This window comes from Necator americanus, chromosome X, assembly GCF_031761385.1.
Source record: "Necator americanus strain Aroian chromosome X, whole genome shotgun sequence".
Classification (NCBI taxonomy): Eukaryota; Metazoa; Nematoda; class Chromadorea; order Rhabditida; family Ancylostomatidae; genus Necator; species Necator americanus.
Window position 1 is genome coordinate 15,641,097 of NC_087376.1, and position 27,780 is coordinate 15,668,876.

Sequence of the window (27,780 nt, forward strand, 5' to 3'; positions counted from 1 at the left end):
TATTGCGGATCAAGTTTAGAACATCTTCATAAAATAATTGAAAAGCTATTTGAAGACATTGAAACAGCAGAGGAATTCAGTAATGAACTACTGTCCTGTTGAAGGCATTAAACACAGTCAAAGCCGTCGATGCCTTATGTGCTCATCGCAGACAGTGTTATGACACGCCTTTCAAGATAGCGGTCACGATCTTGAAAGCAAACCAGACGTTCTAGCGCGGGAAAGATTGGAAGCGTTTTACAGTCCGATCATGAATTGTAAGAAACCGAGGAGCCATATCAAGGCCTCTGCGGATTTTGACCCACGCGCAGGGTCAAGCGTGTGTTGAGAATTTCTCAACAGGGGGTCGTAAGAGGAGGTTGGAAAATTGAGGAAAAATTTAAGTAGGGGTCGGAAAATCAGAAAAAATGAAATTAGCCAAGAGAAAAGGAAGACGGAGTTGTCGTTTTCAAACAAACACATACTAAGGTGTACTAAATATATTGTAATTTAGGTATGCGACATTCAGCAGAAAAACAGGAGTGAAAACTGCTTCTTTTCAGAAGTAGTGCTGAAACCTGAAGGATGACCAGCAGTGAATGGCATGTTTTTATCGCATATCAGAAGATATTCACAACTGAAACGTATTCTAAGGCTTTTTTCAGGTCCCGATATCTGCGACTAAAAATGGAAGAGTTGCCTCAAAAAAGAAAATTCCTATTACAGTGGAAAGCGATTCTGGCCTGCTGTCTCCACATGAAGTAGATGTTGCTTTCAGCTTTTGCAGATGGATAACATAGGTCTGGGCGCCAATGAGTTGCCCTTTTGGCGGGATCTTCCAGTGTTTCATTTCATTTCTGGACCATCAAAAAGAGAGCTGCACTCCTTTAGGGTTGAGATTCCGCCTTAGAACCAGCTTTGGCTCCTTATCCCAATCACATTTCTGGTCCTTGCCAATCTTCGCTAGACCTAACGTATAATGAATGGTGAAAACCAAGCGCGGTCGCTAACTCCTTTCCTGATGGTGTAGTTAGCTCCACAGTTTTGCGCAGCTTGTTGACGTCCATCTCCATTCTTCTCTTGATTCGACCTCACGAAATCATCCAGCTAATAGTCATCATTCTTGAATTTGGCAAACTATGTCTTACAAACTATTTCTTAGATCATATAAGAGATAAAACTCTCGTTCTATATAGTCCTAAGCTAGTCCTATTTTCGCAGGGTCAAGCGTGTGTTGAGGATTTCTCAACAGGGGGTCGTAAGCGAGGGTCGAATTAGGGGGGGGGGGTCGTAAGAGGGGGTCGGAAAATTAAGGAAAAATTTAAGTAGGGGTCGGAAAATCAGAAAAAATGAAATTAGCAAAGAGAAAAGGAAGACGGGGTTGTCGTTTTCAAACAAACACATACTAAGGTGTACTTAATGTATTGTAATTTAGGTATGCGACATTCACCAGAAAAACAGGAGCGAAAACTACTTCTTTTCAGACGTAGTGCTGAAACCTGAAGGATGACCAGCAGTGAATGGCATGTTTTTATCGCATATCAGAAGATATTCACAAGTGAAACGTATTTTAAGGCTTTTTTTCAGGTCCCGATATCTGCGACTAAAAATGGAAGAGTTGCCTCAAAGAAGAAAAAACGTCAATGATGCATATTCAGTACTTGAGTTCTGTTTAATATAAAATAAATGATATAGAATAAATAATTTTTTTTAATATTCGAATAAACGATTGAAGAAGACTCGCGGTTGCAGTTGAGGAAGACTATTATAGCATAAAAAGTTAGGATAAAAAGAGGGTACACAAACCAAAAAATGATTTTTAAAAAACTTATTCTTCATAATTCTGGTAGTGAAACTACTGTGCTTTTTGAGCCAATCTTGAAGATGGACGACTTAGCATTTTTTGCTGCTCTAACTGATGCTTGATGACGTCGGAGTCGCTTCGGTGGCACAAACCAAAACAATTGAAATTTTGAATAAATGTGATGCATAATAAATAAAGTGATAATGTTATGATGTGATAAAATAGGAAACCAATTATTTTAAATGCAATTAACTACCTGAAAGTTTTTGTTCTTTCAAAAAATCGACTTTTTGTCAAACCCATCAAGTCTAAGCACTACAAAATTACAGTTCTACAAAACAAAATTACAAAGTTACAGTCTACACAACAAAATTGTCTGTTACTAATTTATATGAAAGAAATGAAACTAACCAGAGGTGACTCCGTATTGAGTACCATAAAAGGCAATCTTCATAGCTTGCACAGTGCTTCGGCACTCTTCGTCACAGCCAAGTCAATATATTGAAGATCTGCAGTTGTACGGGAACGCAGCGTCGAAAATTCGCTTAGGAACGGTTGACAAACGAGACCTTCAGAAGCTAACAGAAGTGTAAGAGCACTAAGTAAAAGTAGAAGCATAGCTGCAATGAAAAGCAAGTACGCTGGCTCAAATTGGTAAGTGTAGTGCAGACTTATTTATGCGCGATTACAAAGACTTCGATAAGGACATCTGTTAATTGGCCATTACACGCTCTGTTGAAATAGGGCTGATGCTGCTGAATTCCCAAGTTTGGATGGCTCAACGAGATGCCGGGCTGTTTTTATTGTGACGATCAGGGATCAATCCCTGCAAGGGTGGTATTTTTGCATTTGGCGTAAAAGAATTTAGAGAGCACATTTCTCATCTTACAGTGACGAACTTCTTACTTTCAGTCGAAAAAGCAATTCTGATGCTGCTACTGAGCGAAAAAAGACATCTACAGGCGCAATTAGGGTTAAAATTAGTACAAAATAGGCTCTACGAGTTTCTGAATATCTACACACTAGGTGAATTTTATGCAATAAAGCTGGCTGCGATCTGTAGAGAGAGATTTCTTCTATATTTCTACAAAGTTTTGTGGCTCTAGCTTTCCTAGTCTTTTTGAAACCTAGTTGAGAAAAATCCCAATTTTTGCCTCAAATTTTCGAGTTTTTCTCAACTAGCTTTTGAGAGAACCAGAACACCTACAGAGGCCAAAACTTGCAGTCAAGGGTTTTCCTTGATGCTCTATAAAAAAAAGGAGTCGAATTTTTCAACGGCGCTACCGTATGCTTGCAACGGGAAAAAGAGCGAAATCTCAGATTTTCGGCAACGCGTCAAAATCTGTGTGACTTCAAACAAATCTCCGTAACTCTGCGCATAGTTTATAAAAACGAATTCGGTTTGAAGTTTGTTGTAGAGGAAGATTTTTGCTATCGTAATTTGCTTTTACTTTTTTACAGGTACTTTTCTTCTCTAAAAAAGCTAGTTGAGAAAAAGTTGAGAAAAATGCCAAATTTCTCAACCATTTCTCAACTAGGTTTCAAAAAAACCAGAGGGTCCCTGCAAAAGATTTTCTGGCCGTTTTGTAGCGCAAATCTTCTTCTACACAACGCAGCCACCTACATTCTACCCATCTTTATCTTCTTATGTCTCTTCGCTAGTGAGTTATTCATGTCTATTTCAAGGTCACAAAATCCGACCTGTCCAGCAGTAATTTCCAATTAAGACCCGGTTTTAATCGCTAAAATAACCCCTATATAACACTCGTATGTGACAAACAGTGCTCTAAATACAATTTCAAAAAATTGCCGGTGAAATGTTCTCCTCAGTGCTTTTTTTCGGTTTTGCAAAAATCTAGATTCCGGCGGGGATCGAACTCTCATCCATTCATTTCCATTGTCGATGAGTAAAATTGTTTGTTAATAGTTGGAAATAGTGTGAAAATTGTTTTAAAAGGTGTTCTCCTTCTTTTTCAGCTGTTTTTTCGTTTTGCAAAAATAATGGTTCCGGCGGGAACTTTTGATCATCTCTTTATCAATGTCAAATAGTACAATTCTGTTCCCGAATGCACATTTAGAGCTCACTTATCTTTTTAAATTATATGTCTACGTGTACACTGACTCACTTCTAATTCTTGCAGTAACGTCTACCTCGCACTAATCTGAGCAAATATACCCGGAGTATATTTTTGGTGAGTAGCCAATATGGAATGGGGCGCAGTCTACCGGTAGCATCTTCGACAATCTCACTGCCTTCTAGTTAGTCTTTCTTTATTATCTTGACACGTCTTTTAATCTTCTCGCCTAATGATAACCATTTATAGGATCTATTTATACACCAATTGCAGTATTTACAGATGTACCAGGATATTTCCGCCTTTACTCCTGAGGAGAGCTTCATGCGTTTCAAAGAATTTAACTCCGAACGAAGACCTTCAGCGGAGTGGCTGGCAAAGAAGAAAAAGTTGAGAGATGCATGGCTCACATCTCAACACAAGACGACGACGACGACGACAGCTCCACCCTCTGATCGATCCTCTACTATTCTTTTCATACTACTCGGATTCCTCGCTTTGATAACGCTCATCGCGCTAGTGGTAAGGGTTTTTTTGCAAACACTTTTTTCCAGTCTATTTGAGCTTTTTGAAATTCGTTTCAAAATGTTTTCTGCTATTATCATTATTTCTGCTCAGACTTGGGCTGTGAAACGAAGCGCTGTGAAACAGCGAAGGAAACGTGACCGCGAAGTCCAGGAACATGAAGAACTACTCGAGCAGTCTATTCGCTCGAGGTCTTTGCTGCTCGAAATAGAAAATTAAAACCATTTATTAAATTTATTATGTATGTAAATTCCAATAAACATCTTCCTCTGTTGTCTTCTCACAGCACTGTTCCACATCTCCATACGAGCTGCCTGGAAAACACCTTACTACAGAAATTCTACAGAAAATCAAACGCAATATTCTAACCTTGTTTAGATGGGTCCATCGAGAGATTGATTGCTTTTCTACCTCCATTATTTTTCTTGATCTTCTTTCATCTGGCACACGTCACGCGGCATCTTGAACATAACTGACATGAACATATAATTTCTAGTTATTATTTATTCCATTAATATCGCTGTATTACAATATGTATTTTGTTTTACTTGTAGCATCACTGTTTTTTAAAACAATTAATTATTTGCTTATCACATCGTATTATTTTAATTTATTTATTAGGCGTTTATTTGTTTTTAAAATTTTTTTATTATATCCAAATTTTGATTGCTGTGTGGGCAGCTATACTGGTAGGAACGAGATGAGGGAGTCGTTTTTGGGAGGGTCTGCGAAGGGGGTGGGGGGGGGGGATCGTTTTAGGAGGGATTTTTCCCAACTAAATGCTTGACCCTGCCCACGCGGTCAGATGCAAAGGGCATCATTATTAATTGCCCTTAGTCGCACAACTCTAACAACCGGTGGTCCGCTATCATCACGGTTTTATGACAATCAAGGTGAACGCTATTGTGGTTTGCTTCTCTAATATTGTCTTTGAGTAATCTGTTTGTTAAGTCTTATCTCGTGCGATGACGAGGCATTTGAGGGGTTAGATTAGACGCGTCTTTGATTCCCCAGGCTCCTAAGAGTTGAAACGTTAGCCAGAATAAAGATCGATAACAATCTTGGTTCTGATTAAAAAGTAATGCGCAATTTGACATTAAATGGATTTCCAACCTATGGACCCATCTCCATTGATGGGAGGCATATGGGAGAGGCTTGTTCACCTTGATCACCTTGACTCCCGTTGATCTTCGAACTGGTCGAGCGGGCGCCAGTAATCCTTCCATTTGTCCTGATCTCGTGCCAGAGTAGCCCAATGGTTCTTCCTTTCGCATGGAACACGAAGAGCATCATATTTTTCTTTGGAGGACTTCGTGAAGAAATCTGACCATCGGGTCTTCGGTCTTCCTGTAGTGCGCTTAATATCGCGGGGAACCCAGTCGCTCACGGCTCTGGTCCAACGGTTGTCTTTAAAGCGCATCACGACCCACCTTATTTTACTTTCCTTGGCAAACGCGGCGGTGTCTCTAATCTTCGATCGCTGACGTAGGAGAGAAGTTCGAACCTCGTCCCTCACTTGCGTGTAACGGGATACTCCTAGCATTACTCTCTCAATTGCACGTTCAATGACGCTTACCGCTTTTCTTCCTGCTCGCGAAATGCCCAAGTTTCCGAAGCATAGGTCAAAGCAGGAAGTACGGTGGTTTTGAAGAGGTAAGCACGGAGCCGGGTGTTCCTGGTCTTCTTCACTACATCCTCGATGCTCTTATACGCTCCCCAAGCCACTCGTCTCCTCCTGCCCAGCTCGGATGTCATGTTGTTCATCATGTTCAATTCCCGACCCAGATAAACATAGCTGGTGCATTCGGATATGTTCGTTCCGTTGAGCGTGAATGGGGCATCCGAGACCCATCCGTTGCACATGAACATTGTCTTTTGCAGATTCGGCTGAAGACCGATGTATCCACATGTTTCGTCGAACTTGATTAGCATTCGTTCAGCTTTGTTGGTGCGAGATGTTATCAGAACGGTGTCATCCGACCATCGACCATGAACCTTCGCTCCCATGTCGTCCCATTCCAACTTTCGCATTGCGTTCTCGAGGGTGGCTGTGAATATCTTGGGTAAGATTGTATCACCGTGTCGGACCTCCCTCTTCACGTCAATGACGATATTCTTGTAGAATGACGAAATTCCGGTCGTGAAGCTGCTGTACAACTCTCGAAGTACCTTTATGTACTGCACAGGGATGCCATGGTTGTCCAAGGCTTCCACGACCGCTTCCATCTCAACTGCGTCGAAGGCCTTCTTTAAGTCAATGAAGGCGAGACAGAGCGGTATCTTGTACTCTCGTGATACCTCGATGAGTTTCGAAGCAGTGTGAATGTGGTTAATCGTGCTGAATCCTTTTCGAAACAGTGCTTGCTCGCATGGCTGTCCTTCATCCAAGACGTTTGCAATCCTATTAAGGATTACTCTTGTAAAGAGCTTGTAGATGACGGACAGTAAGCAGATTGGGCGATAGTTGCCGATGTCATGTGGATCTCCCTTTTTATACAACAACGCGGTCTTGCTGGTCTTCCACTGTTTAGGAACCTTGCATTCCGACAGATAACGTGTAAAGAGCCTTGCCAGGGTGTTGATGAGTACTGACGGAAGGTTCTTCAGGTGTTCTGGTCTTATTCTGTCGGGATCGGGTGCCGTACGACTTCTTACCGACGTGATAACAAGTCGTATTTCGGACAAGAGAACCTCTGGAATGACTTGTCCGTCTTCCCTCAGACGGTGAGGAAGCAAGTTAACATGGCTGTCGAAGAAATCAGAGAAGAAGTCGTAGATGATTTTCTTCATCTCCCTTCTCGATGACATGGTTGTTCCCTTCGGGTTCCGGTGAGTAGTCATCCTCGTCTTGCGACTGGCGAAGTCTCGACGGGCATAGCGGATGCTTTTACCTCCTCTGTAGCTTCAGTCAGCACTTCTGCTCTTCTCTCTTTAAAACCTTCCTTTATCGCCTCTCTGCAAAGTCTTGCGAACTCGGACGTGATTTCTTGGTTCCTGCGACTCGTGCTGCTCCACGCTGGCGTATCACCTCAAGAGTTTCAAGAGACAGGCGCCTCTTGGTGGTTTTAAAACTCTCACCCTTCTTCGCGCAGTCGTGAAGGTGTTCAACAAGCCGGTCATATTCCTCGTCGATGTTGTCCATTGCGGAATCTTCCCAAAAGCCGGCTAGCGAAGCGAAGAGATCCCAGTTGATGGTAGTCCTGAGATTTCTCTCTCTGAACTTGGCGGCTTTCTCTGCTCTCCTTGTGAAGGAAAATCTTCCTCGGGGGAGGCGATGGTCCGATCCCGTATAGAACTTTGGTACAACACCAACGTCCGTCAGGCAGAACCTTTTATTGGCGATGATGTGGTCTATTTCATTACGGTATCCTCCCCCGGGTGACTCCCACGTCCAGCGTAGAGAGGAGGGCTTCTGGAATTGTGAGTTCCCATGGATGGTTTTAGTCGTCATGATGAACTCGGAGAGCCTCTCCTTCTGGTCATTCCATTGTAGGCCGTGGGTCCCGATGTGATGTTCCTACGGCATTCTTCTTGGGCCAACCTTGGCGTTGAAATCGCCAATTATGACCTTGTAGAAGGCATGGTCTTCTCGGTGGAACTTCTCCAGTTCCATATAGAAAGCTTTGACTTCTTCTTCCTCGTAGCTTGATGTTGGAGCGTAAAAGTCTTGCGAGCTCGGACGTGATTTTTTGGTTCCTGCCGCTCGTGCTACTCCACGCTGGTGTATCAGCTCAAGAGTTTCAAGAGACAGGCGTCTCTTGGTGGTTTTTATACTCTCAGCCTTTTTCGTGCAGTCGTGAAGGTGTTCAGCGGGCCGGTGATATTCCTAGTCGATGTTGTCCATTGCGAAATCTTCCCAAAAGCCGGTTAGCGTAGCGAATAGATCCCAGTTAATGACAGTTCTAGGATTTTAGTCTCTGAACTTGGCGGCTTTCTCGTCTCTCCTTGTGAAGGAAAATCTTCCTCAGAGGAGGCGAAAGAACATCTCCACATAGAAACACGCGCACTTGCGAAACTCTCCACAATTGTTTTTTTTTTTTTGAAATTTCAATTCCACTCAGACCTGTTAAATTTCTAGAAGGATGGTCGAACTTCAATTCCAACTTCTGAAACATATATTTTCATAAACGACCATGCATTCGATCCAGAGTAGATACAGATAGCTGGATATTTGGCCAAGCTTATGAAACACTTACATTTTCAGAAAACATTGTGTCAAAGTCCTGGGAAAAATAGAACACTGAATACCTAACTATTTCTCGAAACAGCCACATGTGTCAATTGAATCAGCCTCGTGAGTAGTAGCCATGTGAGTAAAACTACGAAAATTGGCGAAATCATCGAAATCAAGAATTTCTGCCCAAAGAACAATGGGTAGGGGAACAGTAGAGAGGGTCCCGGCGGATTCTCCGCGAATACCTCCGAGACATTACGTATCCACTGGATATGCCGCTGGATGCGCGACCACACCTCGATGAGGTCGCGCTCGATTCACAGAGACCCAGACAACCGTCTTAGATGCTCTTCTGACCATGGAGGTGCGAAGGACTAAACAGTTACAAGGAAACATGTAAAGAAGAATGCTGTGAGGTGTCGAAATTACAGAATAAATTAAAAAGAATGTAGTTAGAAGTACATATCACTTTGTGTGCTTTTGAAGTAAGAGGACAGGAGTGGGTTTTGTCTAGGTTTTACCTTCAGGAAGTCTAGAAATCTTATCACATTAACTCTTTCTCATATAAGAGGTCGGAGATACAGAGGGCCCATCTGTGCGGAAATAAATTAGGGTACAAAAAAAAACGTGGGACTTGCAGGATAACGAAAGTCCTCATTCCCATCACCTTAAAAGTTGGAATGTTCCGTTTTTAACGAAATTTTTCATGCTTAATTTGGAACTACTAGATGTACCTTTCTTTTATTTTATGTAAGGATTTCTCTTGCTTCTTATATGGTTACAGCGTTGAGGTCACCTCATATCACAAAATTCCAGTGGATGTTTCTAATTCTTCAATTTTTTAGCTTGTGAATCATAACCGAGCCGGTGACTCAGAGTATGATGTTTAGCGGTAACCGCGCAGAGTCAGGTATTTAGGTAGTAATGAAGAAAAATTTCTTTCTCGCACCACTGGTAATTGCTCTGGCGAGGCATGATCAGAGCATGCTTGAAAATCTGCCGGGACCCTCTTTACACGCACCCCAATGGGTATATTGTAAAACAGAGATTAATGAGAAACGCAGAAGGCATAGTAACTTCCGCCAAAATTCTAATGTTTAGCGGCAAAATTATGCAGAGATCAATCAATAAATGCACCCTTTGTAAACTCGTTCAATACCTGATAACCAACAATCGGTTGGACAAGGATTTATATCCATATTCCAATTTACCTGTAACTCAATTTAGAAACCATCTGGCCACTACCTCCAAACTCTGATGTTCTACACGTCCTTTAAGAATTCGAAACGGTGGTGTTGAATAGGTGACTTTGTTGGTGCACGGGGCCAAGTGTTTTCAGTCCCAGACTCAGAGCCGTGAGCGACTGTATGACCTCTCTACAAAGTCCTTCAAGTGAAGATTTGATGCTCTTAGTGTCCTTCGCAAAAGGAGAAACCACTGGGCAACCATTGCGTAGGATCGGAAGAAATGGAAAAAGTACTAGTGCCCATTCAAGCAAATTGATGAACAACGGGAGCACAGTTGAAACAGGTGATTCCACAGAAAGACCGAAATCATCTAACAGCGTTAGAGTCTCATTTTCGGAACCATCGAATCTTTTGTACATTGGAGGAAAACGTGGCTTCTGAAATGAAACTGCATTACTCGATAACTCATCCTACTTGTGAGCGACATAGGTTTTCAGAACTGTCGCTTTTTCTCTGTCTCTGCTCCACACGGTTATTTTAGTGTCAACCTGCACTGTTATTGTTAACATGCCGCGGATAATTTTGAACACTGATCTGCCTTTTGGTATTTGTGCCAACTGCAAGAACGAGCACCATAACATTAGGAGAAGACATGCGATAATACCGTTGCATGCTTCTTCACATGAGATGTATCTCCGATATTTTGAGGTAATTTCCAATCCTGCTATAGTCTTATTAATTCACATCCTGTCACACATTCACTGCGTGTAAGATCCCGTCTAAGCGCATCGTGTGGTGCGAAAAAACTTGTACATCGTATCTCTTGTGAAGACGAGTGAAGGTTCGTTGCAAGCGAGTTTATTTTTCATTCTTACCATACCAATTGTTGTATTTAAGCCATTGACTTTAGAACAGATTTCTGAATCTATTCTGTTAAAGAACTATTCTTGTCTAAATTCAAGTAGACATTCCCCTCTTGGCACGCACACCATTTCTATACGCCTGCCTTGTGTAACCACGTAGACGAGCTGGTGTAGTATTTTCTAATGTTAGTAAGCAGAGTTACTGTAGACGTAGAGGTCATTGATCTGTCGAGGTCTATTTCGAATTCTACAATGACGTGTAGAACAACAGAGTTTGGAGGTGGTGGCCAGATGGTTTCTAAATTGGGTTGCAGGTAAATTGGGATATGGATATAAATCCTGGCCCAAGCGATTGTTGGTTATCAGGTACTGAACGAGTTTATAAAGGGTGCATTTTATTGATTATTCTCTGCATAATTTTGTGGCTAAACATTAGAATTTTGGCTGAAGTTACCATGCCGTCTGCGTTTCTTATTAATCCTTCTGTTTTACTGTATACCTATTGTTCTCTGGGCAGTAATTCTTGATTGCGATGATTTCGCCAATTTGCGTAGTTTTACTCACATGGCTACTACTCACGAGGCTGATTCAATTGACACATGTGGCTGTTTCGAGAAATAGTTAGATATTCAGTGTTCTATTTTTCCCAGGACTTTGACACAATGTTTTCTGAAAATGTAAGTGTTTCATAAGCTTGGCCAAATATCCAGCTATCTGTATCAACTTCGGATCAAATGCATTATCGTTCATGGAAATAGATGTTTCTGATGTTGGAATTGAAGTTCCAACATCCTTCTAGAAAATTAACAAGTCTGAGTGGAATTTCAAAAAAAAAAATCATGGAAAGTTTTGCAAGTGCGCGTGTTTCTATGAATACCTCTACACCGGTGGTTACAGCAACCACCTGTTCAAATGACAGCTTCCTTCCCCTTCCTGATTTCTGAAAGCTTCTTTTCACATATATAACAAGCCTCTCCCATGCGGCTCCCGTAAATGGAGATGGGTACATGGGTTGAAAATCCATTTACTGTCGAACAACCAAGATTGTTATCGATCTTTTTTTTGGCTAGCGTTTCGTACGTCACCGCCGTCTTAGGAGCCTGGAGAATCAAAGACGCGTCTAATCTACCCCCTCAAATGCCTCGTCATCGCACGAGATAAGACTTAGCAAATAGATTACTCAAAGACAACATTAGAGAAGCAAACCACAATAGCGTTCACCTTGATTGTCATAAAACCGTGATGACAGCGGACCACCGGTTGTTAGAGTTGTGCGACTAAAGTCAATTAATAATAATACCCTTTGCATCTGACCGCGTAGGTCAAAATCGGCAGAGACCTTGACATGGCTCCAGCTTCTTGGTTACAGCAATGCATTGTTCTTTACAATTCATGATCGGGCGGTAAAACGCTTCCAATCTTTTCCGCGCTAGAACGTCTGGTTCGCGTGCCAATATCGTGACCGCTATCTTGAAAGGCGTGTCATAACACTGTCTGCGATGAACACATAAGGCATTTATTAGCACTAGAGCATTTTATTCGAGCGGTTTTTTTATTCTTTTACGAACGGCGAAGTTCTGGCGGTAGCGAATTCTCCTGCCCACCTCTGCTGCTTCAGTCAGTAATGCTATTGTTCTCTCTTCGAGGTCTTTACTTAATCGTTTTTTTGCAAATCCTCGCGAGCTCGGACGTGAGTTGGTGGAAACCAGCAGCTCGTGTAGCTCCACGCTGACGTATCAGGGTCTCTAGAGTTTACGGAGACGGGTGGCTCCTGGTGGTTTTGAAACTCATCGCGTTCCTAGCTTAGTCGCGGAGATATTCTACAAGGCGATCATTCAGTCATACATACAGTCCATGGCGGTATCTCCCCAAAAGCCGACTACCGAAGCGACGAGATCCCAGTCAATGATGGTTATGGGAGTTTGCTTTGTGAGCTTCGCTGCTTTTTCTCCTTTCCGTGCAAAAAAACCTTCTCGAAAAGGATGTTGGTCCGATCCCATATAGAACTTTGGCACTACTGCCACATCCGTTAATCCAAACCTTTTACTGAGGATGATGCGGTCAATTTCACTACGGTACCCTCCACCGAGGACTCCCACGTTCAGCGTAGAGAGGAGGACTTCTGAAATTGTGAGTCTCCTCGGGTGGTCTTAGTCGTCATGAAAAACTCGAAAAGCCTCTTTCTCTGTTCATTCCACTGTAAGATGTAGGTCCCAATGTGATTTTCCTAAGTCGCTCTTCTGGAGCCAGTTTTGGCATTTTCTTTGCTATACTCGTGTTAAAGAGGACACCACCCCTCTACTGCTGTGCGTTCCTAAAAACTCCTAAGCTCCTTCAGTGTCATGTATAGCATTAAATGGATGTTGTCGACTCGTCTCGGTCAGTCTGGTGACATCGTATATCATACTTGATTTTCTTGCCTTGCATCATCACATCTTCAGCCAAAAGAGTACGTGCTTTGACTCCGGAGTCAGGAGACTCTTTCTTATTACTGTATCTTGCGCATAATTTCGAAAGCTATTTACACATTGCAGGCCTATAGTCCCATGTGTTTGTATGAGAACACTGCGTCTTTCCGGAGCAAGTGGAGTTCATTTGTTGAAGGCTATTGGAGGTGACTCCAAACCGCTTCTTCTGCAGCTTCCTGTCACTTGACTGCAGAATTTTGGCCCTACTGATATGCAGAGCATAAAGGTATTATAAGTCAATCTTGGCACAGCAGAAACAGAGAGTCCGTCTCCAGAAACCGACTGATTGAAAGGGATCTCTCTAGTGAGAGAGGTCCGCAGACAGCACGACATATTCGAGCATTGATTCATGTGTTGCCTGAATGCATTTTAAGCTGCTCAAAACGAGAACTAAGAAGTTGTGTCGTGATTTCATTCAAACGGATCAGGGAGTAAATACTCAGCTAACTATATTCTGACGATCATTCTAAGAATCCAAGTTACAACATTTGAGTTTTGCTGAAGTTTTTCCTAAGATACTTCAAAAGGTTAGAATCTAGAAACTAAGGACATTGCAGTAACTTGGAAAGTATTTGACTTGTGGTGCGATTACGTAAGGAGTTGTGTCCGAAGCTGCGCGGTTTCCACAAGCTTGCACATGTCTGTGAGCATATAAGTGTAGCGCAACTATTAGCCAGTTTCCGCTTCGAGCTGAAGGAGGGCCCCAGCTCTCCACTTCGAACGCAACTGTTCACGAAATTCGAAGATGTTCAAGGCGTTTTCTCGACGTTTTTTTGGTCTTGATGCATCATATTCATTAGGAACGCTTCGCTCCTCATCGTTTGTTATCGAATATGTAGTGTAAAAGAAGAGATCGATTTTCATCAAGTGTAGAGCACGCCTCCCGGTTGCAAAACTATTCAACAGACTCAACTCTGTCTTAGAAGCCTACGGCATGTCATGAACTGTGCTAAACAGCTAACGTTTTGTTTGGAGTTTCAGAAAAAAAACAGCTTAGTGCTATTCAGTTGTTCGAGGGGGAGCTTGTATTATCAGTAATTATCAACTTTTACCATGGTAGAAGATGCCACCAATGTATCATGGACTGCGGAGCTCCACGCATCACTGCGTATCATAGTGCGAGGTGTCGTATAGTGACGTCACATATGTAACACAAGCTTGTTCACATCGCTCCTAGTATGATCTGCGATCAGCAGAATTACGCGTCATATATGGCAAGACTGACAGCTTTACAGTTGATTAGCTCTGTTTACCGGTGACACAGGTAACTTGGTTTTTTTAAAGGGTTATAGAGAAAGTAACGTTGACCTACGCGCAGCAAGTTTTTAATGAATAGTCGCATCATTTGCAAACAAGTGAGCAAGTGAGTGCAATTACGCTAACCTAGGCGTTTTGGAATTCAAAGTGGCGTTTTCTCCTTAATTATATGCTCGCTTCAATTGAATTGAGTTGCCACCATTTTCATTTGGAAATGGGAGAGAACACTAACATAATTTATCGAATATAACCCCAATGATGATGCGCACATTTTTCATTTCAGAGCAATATATTTCTATGGCAAAGCAAAAATGAAGGAATTTTCTAAAATGAAAGAACCCATACGCAAATATTGAATTTTTCCTACACTTTTCTTAACATCTTCGAAGTAGTAATGTTCTCCCAAGAGAGGTAGCTGTAACTAATTCTTGCAGGCTTTTGAGCTCGCCTCTTTAGAATAACTTCTCATGTCAGCGAACAACTATTATGTTGAGGAATTCTTGATGATACTGTGTTTGCTGTCCTTCGCTCTTCGGCCCCGCCCTGGCACAAGATTACGGTAGCAGGGAATATCGTTCCCTCCCTCTTGCATTCTTATTTGTCAACCAAGTAACCACTTCATGTTTCCAGTGAAGTCTGGAACGAATCTATTTCAACAACCAACTGCAAGTTTGACGGCATTTCAGCTATGGGGTCACTTCATGTTCCCTCGAGTTCCGATGCCACCAGGTGAGAAAAATTCGCATATATGAGTTGGATATGGCGTAACAAATTCTTTATTACAGACGCAGTTGTGCCTGTTTCAATTTCTGAGGCAAATAATCTAACAATGATTGTTAATAACAAACTCATCCATGAACACCAGAAGAAAATTGAATTGAAACCGATTGACAATGCAGGTATATTATATAGGTAATTAATGTTAAAGAAAAAACTAGCGCTATTCCTTTACTTCAAGATTGATAACCTGTGTTGTCCGAGTTGCTCGAGCACAGTTATCATCACAGAGCAAAGTCAGTAAATACCTTTTTAAGTGATGCACGGGAAACTGAATCCAGCTGAAACAGTGACAGATACATGTGTATTCATCAGATTTGTAAATTTCGCAAGTTTTACAAGTAGTTTTATGCTTGGTAGTTTTTTTCAGCAAAGATTAGTCGCTCTAGTTACCGAAGATACGAAGTCTCACTAAGTTATTCTAGATATTGTTACTCAGTTACACTGGACATGACGCATTCAGGCTCGTCATAGTCCCATTACATGATCATCTGCCATCAAAATCAAGTAGTGCTAGTTCATTAGTGCGTAAATAATTCGAGGTAATTTGATGCTCGGTGTTCCAAAAAATATGCGTTTACCACTGACTCCCGAAACATTCTTCTCTCAAAAGTTTTGGCATCGTTTCCCCATTCTTTGGAGAGCACGTCATGTGATTTGACACATTGTTCATTCTTTATCACTAAATAGGGAAATCATCAAACGATTTTTAAACTTGTTTTTCTAACTAACTAACTTGTCTCTCTAATTTGTCGTTTGAATCCCAATCCTACGTACCTTTCTGAAATGTTTTATGCAAATTTTTAGTTGAATAAATATCCTGTTATGTTTGTTGGGAGCTACTTAAATAGACCAATAATTACACCACCACGTAAAACGGTGCAAAGCATAGAGAAGTTACAAGCTAGAAAAATCGAGAAATCTCGGTGTTACGACTGATTCATTACTGCCATAGATCGAATGCTAAAAATTCGTTTCTTTCCATCACCAGCAGGTTCTTCTCATTATCTCTGCAGCATTCGCAGTTGAGAACATAGTTAGTTATGCATTTTACACTAGGAACATCCCCATCTTATTTTTGATGCAGACATTGTTGAACTTTCTTTAATCTTAGAAATAGCACAATTGTTGTAAATGTTCATGATTTCGACTTTAGATGAATAATTCAGTAAAAAGGAACTAGTACACTAATAAAAGCTCTTCCTTTACGACTAAGGTTTCGCCATTAAAACATTTCATACCAACCTAACTGCTATAAGTTCTCATTTGGATGCACCTTCTTAGAGCAGTGTCATCAGGTGACAGCTGCTAGAGTAAGTAGATAATAGAAAGATCCATCTTAGATAAAACAAGTGGTAGATACCAAACAACTAAAATAGAAAAGAAAGCTGCAAAAGAAATTCACAAGACCACAAACAAACTAGTTCTATCTCTAGAATACTTAAGGTGATATGTCCTTTAAAAATTAAGGTGTTCCTAAAAAGGTGGTGAACTTTCCTCTCGATATTTTCATCTCTGTACTCAATTTATCTGTATACCTATCCCTTGAAGATCTCTCCTCAGAAGAAAAACGTCGTGTCATCTTACCCCCTCGCGACTTTCAACTCGTAACGTGTCTCTTCTCACTAATTTTTACTACTTCTTTAACTTGTATACAGTAGTCCACTGTTAACGTTAGATAAGCAACAGCAGCCCGAGGAGAAGTGGAGAACTCTAACGCTGTTTTGGGGTAAGAAGGTATACAACGACCAAGACTAGTTCGTCGAATATTTTTAAAAATAAAACTTTGCACAATGAAGAAATTTAAAGAAAAAACAGACCCTCAATGTCCTTAACCGGACGATGGACTGATCGAGAAAAAAGATTAATCAAATCACTTCATGTTTCATTAAATTTATTGTGGTACTCAACTGATAATCTATATAATTTTAAGTTTTAGAATATTCCCCGTCGTCAGATTACAAAGAAAGAGTGCCCGGCTTGATGTTCATCTCGTTACAGTTTGGGTCAATGAAATACGTTGTTGTTTTGTGCACTAAAGAAGATGGGTTTTCGAAAGGATCTCATATAGAGGTACATAAGAGAAAACTTCTAGTGGTAAGCGATTTTCCTGCTAGATTATGAAATTTTAGGTCCCGAGGCCGTGGAAAAATCTAATTCACAGTGACCATATGAATGCTAATGTTGATGACAATGTTGTACTACAAACCATATCATGGGGAGATCAGATTGTTCTAAAATCTGCACCTATATCATCAAATGAAGTTGAGAAAAAGGAACCGGTTGATTTGTCAGTTGATACAAAATATTGCTCAGGTACTGCATGGTCTTAGAATTGCAGATACTTTTTAGCTTTTATAGGTTGAGTATTATCTCTTTATGGGGATGATAAACATTTGGTGAGAATTTCAACCTTTTTTGAACTGTCATATCGAAAATGTCAACCACATGTTACCGTATACGGCTGTTCAATATCACTAGTAATCCAGTGGGCTCTACGTAGGGGAAAGCTCATTAGACATCTAATTTCGCGCTGAAACCCCACTGGAACACAAACATCTCGAACCAACTGCGAGAACAATGTACCATCTGATCAGATCGCACTTGAGAATGCAGCTTCTTTCAGAACAGACGTTGTATTATTTTAGGCGATGAAGTGCTAACTATTTGGAGAACACTCTTATGATCTGTTCGCTTTCTTTCTTTAGACGCCAGCGGATTTTCATGTGATCGCTGTGGCAAGGTGTTCAGTTATTCCTACTATCGTGACAAACACCTCAAGTATACTAGATGCGTTGACAACGGTGACAGGAAGTATCCATGTCCAATCTGTCCAAGGTAACCTCTTTCTTGCGATTCACGTGCTAAATATTGGATAAGTATCAGGATGTCCAATAGTGTTCAACGCCGCCGTTTGCACCATAATGAATCGTGAAGTGCTTCCTCTAAAGTGGAAGTTGAGTGGGTGGTCGTGGAGCCAGTTAGAAAGAGGTGAAGGATACCAGGATGTCGTTTTCTTTAAAGGGAGCAAAAGTTTGTTTATTCACTTGCCGGCGCGAAATGCTTGGTAAGTTTAAGTGCCCTCGATGATATTTACGCTATTGCACTTCCTCTAGCAGCATCAACACACATCTCAGTAGAGGTTAAATAAAATGATCACACTCTTGTACAGATTTTTAATATCAAACTCAGCCGTAGTCTTGCCAAAAAGCTCATCAGTTTATTTAGGTCATTCGAAAAGAGGGACCGACTTCGAATACACATCCTACATGTGCATGAAAATCACCGTCCTCATTTATGCACCGTGTGTGGGAAAGCCTTTAGTCAATCAAGCAGTCTCAACAAGGTGAGCGACGACCACATGCGTAGTTTTCTTAGTTGTCATATTTGCAACTCCAACCTCAGGTGACGATGCAGTTGACTTGCTCGTAAAATATAAGGAACGTTAGGAAACGAATTAGTGGCAAGATTTTCCGTATTACGCTATTTGCTGGAAAAAAGTTTCGCCTAGAGGTCTCCTTCACTAAGCTAACTGCTGATGTTTGAAAAATTTGGGTTACTAAGACAGCTCTTGTGCTGAGGCAGAGAATGACTGTCTTCGAAACAGAACCTTGTGTGGGAAATAAGAATTCAAGAGGAAAATACGAACTCTAGACCAGGGACGTAAAATCTGCTCTTTAACTATGCAGAAACCGAGTACTATATAAATCTCTACACGTATCTCTTAGGTTTCAGTTTAAGTTTTTGATAACTAATGTCTTTTGATAATTGATGAATATCAAAAGACTTTAGTTAACAAAAAGTTAGACTGAAACCTTAAGTTAGGCTTTTGATAAATATTTCACACTTTTCCAGACTGCTAAACTTGACGGTAGCTAACGAAAAGCTTAGTACAGTGTGGAGTACTGTCATCACGTTAATTTATCGGTGCATCGCTTTCAAGGATATCTCAAACTTCATTCAGAGAGCTATGTTTATCACTGCTGGCTCATCACCGTTGTTCTAAGCGATGGAAGACGAATAAGGATGTAACGAGCGTTACCACGTACGTAACACGTTCATACTCAGCAGTCATGTTTCTCAAGAGAATAGAAGTTAACTGGGAGGTTCTCCGTAGGCAAGTGGAGCGAAAAAGTCAAGGATGCAGAAAATCCAGTACTCCTCAACCTTTCATCCACTGCTTTCATCTTAGACATTTTCCGAACATCCTTCTTATTCTTTCATACACACACATGCATACATTGAATAGGGCCGCTTATACAACCCTGACTGCTACCTGCTCGTGGTGGTGGTCTTGTTTTATCTAAACGCAATCAGGCATTCGAGTGCATGCTATCGGGAACGTACGAGAGATATAACCTGCAGTTGTATGGCCCAAGGTTTTCATGCACTGCAAAAAGGTGCTGCAGTCCCACGCATCGCCAAAGCTTGTAATCTGAAAGGTCGACTGCCCAAATGAGGCATGGAATCTTTAACAACAAATATATATCGTATGCATCGTAGGATGCCTGCACAGAATCAACCGATTCGATATTCTCCAGAACCTAACGTCTCGCTTATACTTCCTTTTGACAGTGTCTAGAGCTCTTCTTTTAAGTATGACTGAAGTCCAAACAAAACCTCATCGTTCGTTTGGGCGTTCTTTTCCAGTATGACCGCGGGAGATTCTTCAGAATACGTTGAACAAGGCAATATGTCTATGTATTGTCTCCTTATGATCTGGTCAACGACGGGAAGAAGACTTTCTTATCTTCATTGTTCCACATCAAGAGCGGACTTGCAACTTGACTCCTTGTACTACTACTGTACTGAGGGATCACAAAATTTGGTCAAGAATTTGAACGCAAAAGACGCTCAAACACGACTTTGCTCTATATCGCTCTCGTAACTGTCGTTGTTATTCATCATACACCCAAGGATGCAGAATTCATCCATTTCAGTTCGATCTGCCTCACCTCATTTTCACTGGAAATCTCAACGAGATTCACATCTGCTTGTAAATACAAGGCGGAGGCGCAAGGTGTAGGTTGAAATGGCTGAAATCACCAGTTCTTTTCAGCACATAGAACGTCCCTTCATAAATCTTTGTCAGTGTTTTCATGGGACGTATTTCCCGAAACGTGTTTGTTGCTTCTTAATTGTTAGTGTGTCACACTAGTATCGCTCCAACCAGATCCATCTTCATCACGCTCTTCTTCCCTATTATATTCAGGATCAAGCGTATAGTTGGGAAAAATCCCTCCTAAAAACGACCCCCCCTCGCAGACCCTCCCCAAAACGACCCCCTCATCTCGTTCCCACCAGTATAGCTGCCCGCACAGCAATCAAAACTTGGGTATAATAAGAAATTTAAAAAAACAAATAAACGCATAATAAATAAAATAAAACAACACGATGTAATTAACAAATAATAAATTATTTTAAAAAATAGTAATGCTACAAGTAAAACAAAATACATATTGTAATGCAGCGATATTGGTGGAATAAATAATAACTAGAAATTATATATTCATGTTAATTATATGTTTAAGATGCCGCGTGACGTGTGCCAGATGGAAGAAGATCAAGAAAAATAGAAGTTTTAAACAACAAACAAAAGTTCGATCCCCGCCGGAACCATTATTTTTGCAAAACGAAAAAACAGCTGAAAAAGAAGGAGAACACCTTTTAAAACAATTTTCACACTATTTCCAACTATTAACAAACAATTTTACTCATCGACAATGGAAATGAATGGATGAGAGTTCGATCCCCGCCGGAATCTAGATTTTTGCAAAACCGAAAAAAAGCACTGAGGAGAACATTTCACCGGCAATTTTTTGAAATTGTATTTAGAGCACTGTTTGTCACATACGAGTGTTATATAGGGGTTATTTTAGCGATTAAAACCGGGTCTTAATTGGAAATTACTGCTGGACAGGTCGGATTTTGTGACCTTGAAATAGACATGAATAACTCACTAGCGAAGAGACATAAGAAGATAAAGATGGGTAGAATGTAGGTGGCTGCGTTGTGTAGAAGAAGATTTGCGCTACAAAACGGCCAGAAAATCTTTTGCAGGGACCCTCTGGTTTTTTTGAAACCTAGTTGAGAAATGGTTGAGAAATTTGGCATTTTTCTCAACTTTTTCTCAACTAGCTTTTTTAGAGAAGAAAAGTACCTGTAAAAAAGTAAAAGCAAATTACGATAGCAAAAATCTTCCTCTACAACAAACTTCAAACCGAATTCGTTTTTATAAACTATGCGCAGAGTTACGGAGATTTGTTTGAAGTCACACAGATTTTGACGCGTTGCCGAAAATCTGAGATTTCGCTCTTTTTCCCGTTGCAAGCATACGGTAGCGCCGTTGAAAAATTCGACTCCTTTTTTTTATAGAGCATCAAGGAAAACCCTTGACTGCAAGTTTTGGCCTCTGTAGGTGTTCTGGTTCTCTCAAAAGCTAGTTGAGAAAAACTCGAAAATTTGAGGCAAAAATTGGGATTTTTCTCAACTAGGTTTCAAAAAGACTAGGAAAGCTAGAGCCACAAAACTTTGTAGAAATATAGAAGAAATCTCTCTCTACAGATCGCAGCCAGCTTTATTGCATAAAATTCACCTAGTGTGTAGATATTCAGAAACTCGTAGAGCCTATTTTGTACTAATTTTAACCCTAATTGCGCCTGTAGATGTCTTTTTTCGCTCAGTAGCAGCATCAGAATTGCTTTTTCGACTGAAAGTAAGAAGTTCGTCACTGTAAGATGAGAAATGTGCTCTCTAAATTCTTTTACGCCAAATGCAAAAATACCACCCTTGCAGGGATTGATCCCTGATCGTCACAATAAAAACAGCCCGGCATCTCGTTGAGCCATCCAAACTTGGGAATTCAGCAGCATCAGCCCTATTTCAACAGAGCGTGTAATGGCCAATTAACAGATGTCCTTATCGAAGTCTTTGTAATCGCGCATAAATAAGTCTGCACTACACTTACCAATTTGAGCCAGCGTACTTGCTTTTCATTGCAGCTATGCTTCTACTTTTACTTAGTGCTCTTACACTTCTGTTAGCTTCTGAAGGTCTCGTTTGTCAACCGTTCCTAAGCGAATTTTCGACGCTGCGTTCCCGTACAACTGCAGATCTTCAATATATTGACTTGGCTGTGACGAAGAGTGCCGAAGCACTGTGCAAGCTATGAAGATTGCCTTTTATGGTACTCAATACGGAGTCACCTCTGGTTAGTTTCATTTCTTTCATATAAATTAGTAACAGACAATTTTGTTGTGTAGACTGTAACTTTGTAATTTTGTTTTGTAGAACTGTAATTTTGTAGTGCTTAGACTTGATGGGTTTGACAAAAAGTCGATTTTTTGAAAGAACAAAAACTTTCAGGTAGTTAATTGCATTTAAAATAATTGGTTTCCTATTTTATCACATCATAACATTATCACTTTATTTATTATGCATCACATTTATTCAAAATTTCAATTGTTTTGGTTTGTGCCACCGAAGCGACTCCGACGTCATCAAGCATCAGTTAGAGCAGCAAAAAATGCTAAGTCGTCCATCTTCAAGATTGGCTCAAAAAGCACAGTAGTTTCACTACCAGAATTATGAAGAATAAGTTTTTTAAAAATCATTTTTTGGTTTGTGTACCCTCTTTTTATCCTAACTTTTTATGCTATAATAGTCTTCCTCAACTGCAACCGCGAGTCTTCTTCAATCGTTTATTCGAATATTAAAAAAAATTATTTATTCTATATCATTTATTTTATATTAAACAGAACTCAAGTACTGAATATGCATCATTGACGTTTTTTCTTCTTTGAGGCAACTCTTCCATTTTTAGTCGCAGATATCGGGACCTGAAAAAAAGCCTTAAAATACGTTTCACTTGTGAATATCTTCTGATATGCGATAAAAACATGCCATTCACTGCTGGTCATCCTTCAGGTTTCAGCACTACGTCTGAAAAGAAGTAGTTTTCGCTCCTGTTTTTCTGGTGAATGTCGCATACCTAAATTACAATACATTAAGTACACCTTAGTATGTGTTTGTTTGAAAACGACAACCCCGTCTTCCTTTTCTCTTTGCTAATTTCATTTTTTCTGATTTTCCGACCCCTACTTAAATTTTTCCTTAATTTTCCGACCCCCTCTTACGACCCCCCCCCCCCTAATTCGACCCTCGCTTACGACCCCCTGTTGAGAAATCCTCAACACACGCTTGACCCTGCGAAAATAGGACTAGCTTAGGACTATATAGAACGAGAGTTTTATCTCTTATATGATCTAAGAAATAGTTTGTAAGACATAGTTTGCCAAATTCAAGAATGATGACTATTAGCTGGATGATTTCGTGAGGTCGAATCAAGAGAAGAATGGAGATGGACGTCAACAAGCTGCGCAAAACTGTGGAGCTAACTACACCATCAGGAAAGGAGTTAGCGACCGCGCTTGGTTTTCACCATTCATTATACGTTAGGTCTAGCGAAGATTGGCAAGGACCATAAATGTGATTGGGATAAGGAGCCAAAGCTGGTTCTAAGGCGGAATCTCAACCCTAAAGGAGTGAGACCCTAAAGGAAATGAAATGAAACACTGGAAGATCCCGCCAAAAGGGCAACTCATTGGCGCCCAGACCCATGTTATGCATCTGCAAAAGCTGAAAGCAACATCTACTTCACGTGGAGACAGCAGGCCAGAATCGCTTTCCACTGTAATAGGAATAGATAAGAGAAAAAGCCTCGACGCATTCTGAGTCCTAGGGGTCTGATTGGTTGGTGATCCTACAGCCTGTTCATAGCCCGTACATCGTTCCGTCTGATTACTTGCTCCTCAGCTACTTCCGATGCTTCTTAGATCGAGAAAAGTTCAAGAGTGAGGACAAGGTCAGAAAAGAGCTCAGCAAATTCTTCAAATCTCAGCTTTTCTGGGAGGAGTGAACCGCCAAGTTGGTCAGGAGTTGACGTCGAGTGATGAATGGGAACGATGCATACCTCTGATGTACTTGTCTTTTAGTTTTCGAAATATTTACAAGAGTGTCATCCAAGAAAAACATGGAGGACCTAGTGGCAAATACAAAAACCAACTCCTTTCTTGGCATTTGAGTCGATAAGATTTATCTTGCAGTGCACTATTTATAACTTGTAAAAGAGTCGGAGTAGTAAAACTTCTCGGTTCGTGTTCCAACATGAATAAACACGTGTTGGCAGAATTTTGTTCCGCATTTTTTCTTTCTCAGACTTGCTACGTCAATTTTCGGCACATAAGGAAATCCTGTTTATTATGTGGATATGTATATCTTCAAATTGAGAAGAACGGGATAGTAGACACAGTCAGATTCGAAAGCAGTCGGATTTCAAACCCCAGATTTTAAAACACGACTGAGGAACCTCCAGATTGTAGTTGAATTGAAGTTTAAGAATTCTCATTTTTCGCTTACACTGCTCCTCAGGCATTGATGGGACCGCTGCAAGTAATCTGATGGCGTCGATGATTCCTTTTGCATACGAGTCGACTAAACGGTCACCGTTGTCCGATATTACACTGCATATGATATATATATATATCTTTTATAATCGTCACCACTCGACGTGTACGTGATACCATAAACTATTTCACTTTCTTTTTCTTTTTTCCTTTGTTGGAAGCACCCTTTCTGCCATATGGGTAAACCACGCAGCTAAGAGTAGTGCAGAGCCAATCGCATGCACGATTACGTACAACATGTTGTGTTGGGCAAACGATGATTATAAGATATATATATATATATATATATATATATATATATATATATGTGAATAAGGGTTCAGCTGTTTTCCTACCGAGCTTTTGTTCCAATTTTTCGTTTTCCTTCGATTATAGAACTAGTACATATAATCGGATTTTAGAGAAACTCGCAAAACTGCGGAATGAGGATGTGCAAATTTATGACTATTGAAAATACTGCGGACAAAAATTTAGCAATTTTTCAGCTCTTGTATTAGTTGCATCACTTTCGCCTTCCCTCGTTATTTCCTTGCCATCTTCTATACTTTCTTAGCAGACGTCGTCTTACTTGGTCTTAGATATATGTAAAAAGCAATAAGTTTATAGTGTTCATCTAGATACTAGAAGTCAGAATTTCGAGAATTGGAAAGTTATTGCGAAGTAGCGCCCATACTCGACTGTCATAACCCCTTTGTCAATGGAACGAAAGCTGGGATCCACCATTGCCATCTTTTTCATGAATAAAGTCAAAAAACCTATAGTGGACCGCAAACCACTGCTCTAATATCGTTACACAGATGATTGTTGTATCGTTTGCCCAACACAACATGTTGAACGTAATCGTGCATATGATTGGCTCTGCACTACTCTTAGCTGCGTGGTTTACCCATATGGCAGAAAGGGTGCTTCCAATAAAGAAAAAAAAAGAAAGAAAAAAGAAAAAGAAAGTAAAATAGTTTATGGTATCACGTACCAGTCGAGTGGTGACGATTATAAAAGAGAAACTTGGCGGCCTCTATGCGTTCGAATAAAGGATGGTCTAGATGAGCTCGCAAAATCAAAACTTGTCACACCTCTCGGAGTTCGCCACAAAATACGTCATCAAAGCTCTTAAATTGAAGGCGAAGATATGATCTTATCCCACAAGTCCGAAATCCTTGCAAGGAGCACACAAGAATCGTTTTGGATGGATGTTCATTTTCCAAAAACCAACAGAAAAGATAGATGCAATAAGATCGATCAAAAACGGACTAACCCCATTTGACGACTACCACAGCGTTTCATGTATAGGGCGGGTTGTTCGAAACCGCCATAGTGACAAGCAAGATTTTCACCTCTCCGCGGTCAATAAATTGCTGCCAGACCTGTGTGAAAGGATAAAAACACTAACTTTACACATGGGCTCGCCCCTGCAATTCACTATAAAGGTCCACACACTTTAATAAACCTTAAGCGATTCTATATTGAAGTGAACGCATTGGCGCGTCCTAATTGGATTGATTAACGCCAGACTTTTTATCTTTTCATGAAACCCCCTGCGAAAATGGTTTTAGTACGAGGCGGTTTGCTATATTGCGATAAAAATATTGCGCTTTTTAACGGAATTGCATTTTCTATTACATCACTTTCGATCATAGTTATTAAAAGTCACTTTCGATCATAGTTATTAAAATGTATTAAGAGAACGATCTATGTCGAATTAACCTAGAACAATCCAGCCTTGTTGAAGCTCTTTCCTACAAGTTTGGTCGCTTGTTTCGTTGCTCGGGCGCGTCTACGCTCTCAGTTTGCGGTATTTCCTTTCTGCAAGTGTTTGACGCAGCTGGCGCAGTTGCTTAAAGACATCACCGCACGAATTTGTCGTGGCATGGATTGACGATGGACAGGCTCTGTACAAGGTCGTAGATTGCCAGATCAGAGGTGGTACTGGTCATCTCTCCCCAGTGGTAGTGAAAAATGGGGTGAAAGACTTTTTCACGACGATTTCAGTTGCAATGCTCCACACTTGTACACTTGCGGCATCCAGCTACGCAGCGATCGAAAGCCAACGAGTTTTCCTCGACTGCCTCAAGTGAAACCTATGACTAGGTTGCTGAGGGGACCAGAACGTATACATAGAGGAACGTCCTAACATTGCTCGCAGGAACTAAGGCGGTTCCCACGTCGTTTTTTTTAAGGCGATTAGGGAGAGGGAAGCGCAGCCACCCCCACTCCCGCAATCTTCATCTACACCTTCCCCCTTGGATTCTCCCGTCACGTCAGATTCGTATCGTGCTACCTTCAAGCGTGCGCTCGAAGCAGAACGGTGGCATTGAGGTGGGATAACCGCGGACTGCAGCGATGCATGGTGTTAGCACGGGTCCCTCCTCGATACCAACCGCTACGCTCCACCGCACCACATCAAGAGCAGCCTTTTATGGAACTGCTCGGGCTTCATGTTGTTTCGACTCGACTGTACCAAATCTTTCTTGCACGCACCATTGATATATTAGCAGCAACTCCGTTCGCATTGGTGACTTTAGCATATAAAGCACATTCAAGTAATTATCTCCCGGAGGAGGCAGAAGCCACTTTTACACCTTTCAAGGCTTCAAGGAAAAGGAAAGCTTAAAATGAGCTCTGTAAACTGCTCGCTCATCAGAAGGGTCTTCAAATTTAATGTGAGAAATTATTTTCTTGCATTAAGGCCTTTCTGAAGCTGATGTACAATAAAAATAAAACTATCGTTGCAGCATCTTCGCATTCACTCTGGAGAACGCCCTTACAAGTGTACATTTTGTCCTAAAGCCTTCACGGCATCATCGATACTTCGTACTCATGTGCGACAACATAGTGGTGAAAAACCCTTCAAGGTAACTCCCAAGTTCAGCCTTACACGTCCAGCCACTGAACAGTCGCATCAAGAACTAAGATCAAGTGTTGTCCACCATACAATGAATCTAGTTCTCTTTCTAGTGTGCACATTGCGGGAAGCCATTCGCATCACATGCTGCTCACGACAGCCACGTTAGACGTACCCATGGTGGCAGTAAGGGTTGATGTTTAGCATTTCTATTTGCACAACAAAACAATTCTACGTACGTACGTACTCTGAATAAAGATTAATACATGTCCGACATCGTCCGTGAAGACAAGATTAGTTCATCGTCAATTTAGCAGTCGGACGAAGCGACTAGAACTGAGTCTTAAACAAGCTTCGTTCAGTAG

At 41.0% G+C, this 27,780-nt stretch overlaps 6 protein-coding genes across 7 annotated transcripts; 2 read left to right on the top strand and 4 right to left on the bottom strand.

Moving 5' to 3' along the window:
* Window positions 1-4,140: 4,140 nt before the first annotated feature.
* RB195_023358 (uncharacterized protein) lies at window positions 4,141-4,602 on the top strand (the record flags this gene model as incomplete). Its single annotated transcript, XM_064210756.1, has 2 exons — window positions 4,141-4,380; window positions 4,477-4,602. 2 exons carry the CDS (start codon window positions 4,141-4,143, stop codon window positions 4,600-4,602), a joined length of 366 nt encoding a protein of 121 aa, XP_064066637.1.
* Window positions 4,603-5,551: 949 nt separating this feature from the next.
* Window positions 5,552-5,926, bottom strand: RB195_023359 (uncharacterized protein; the record flags this gene model as incomplete). The annotated part of the gene is made up of 1 exon (XM_064210757.1): window positions 5,552-5,926. One exon carries the CDS (start codon window positions 5,924-5,926, stop codon window positions 5,552-5,554), a length of 375 nt encoding a protein of 124 aa, XP_064066638.1.
* A 29-nt stretch (window positions 5,927-5,955) lies between these two features.
* On the bottom strand, window positions 5,956-7,224 carry RB195_023360 (uncharacterized protein; the record flags this gene model as incomplete). The annotated part of the gene is made up of 1 exon (XM_064210758.1): window positions 5,956-7,224. One exon carries the CDS (start codon window positions 7,222-7,224, stop codon window positions 5,956-5,958), a length of 1,269 nt encoding a protein of 422 aa, XP_064066639.1.
* A 103-nt stretch (window positions 7,225-7,327) lies between these two features.
* On the bottom strand, window positions 7,328-7,834 carry RB195_023361 (uncharacterized protein; the record flags this gene model as incomplete). Its single annotated transcript, XM_064210759.1, has 1 exon — window positions 7,328-7,834. One exon carries the CDS (start codon window positions 7,832-7,834, stop codon window positions 7,328-7,330), a length of 507 nt encoding a protein of 168 aa, XP_064066640.1.
* A 1,996-nt stretch (window positions 7,835-9,830) lies between these two features.
* Window positions 9,831-10,163, bottom strand: RB195_023362 (uncharacterized protein; the record flags this gene model as incomplete). The annotated part of the gene is made up of 1 exon (XM_064210760.1): window positions 9,831-10,163. The coding sequence occupies one exon, from the start codon at window positions 10,161-10,163 to the stop codon at window positions 9,831-9,833; it is 333 nt and encodes a 110-aa protein (XP_064066641.1).
* Window positions 10,164-12,963: 2,800 nt separating this feature from the next.
* Window positions 12,964-27,612, top strand: RB195_023363 (uncharacterized protein; the record flags this gene model as incomplete). Of its 2 annotated transcripts, XM_064210761.1 has the most annotated exons (10): window positions 12,964-12,986; window positions 13,142-13,221; window positions 14,963-15,061; window positions 15,118-15,231; window positions 17,049-17,182; window positions 17,242-17,425; window positions 17,818-17,947; window positions 18,338-18,455; window positions 27,306-27,425; window positions 27,529-27,612. In XM_064210761.1, 10 exons carry the CDS (start codon window positions 12,964-12,966, stop codon window positions 27,610-27,612), a joined length of 1,086 nt encoding a protein of 361 aa, XP_064066642.1. The 2 variants fall into 2 exon arrangements, with proteins under 2 accessions (XP_064066642.1, XP_064066643.1); XM_064210762.1 differs by lacking the exons at window positions 12,964-12,986; window positions 13,142-13,221 and having other exon boundaries at window positions 14,953-15,061.
* Between the last annotated feature and the right edge of the window lie 168 nt (window positions 27,613-27,780).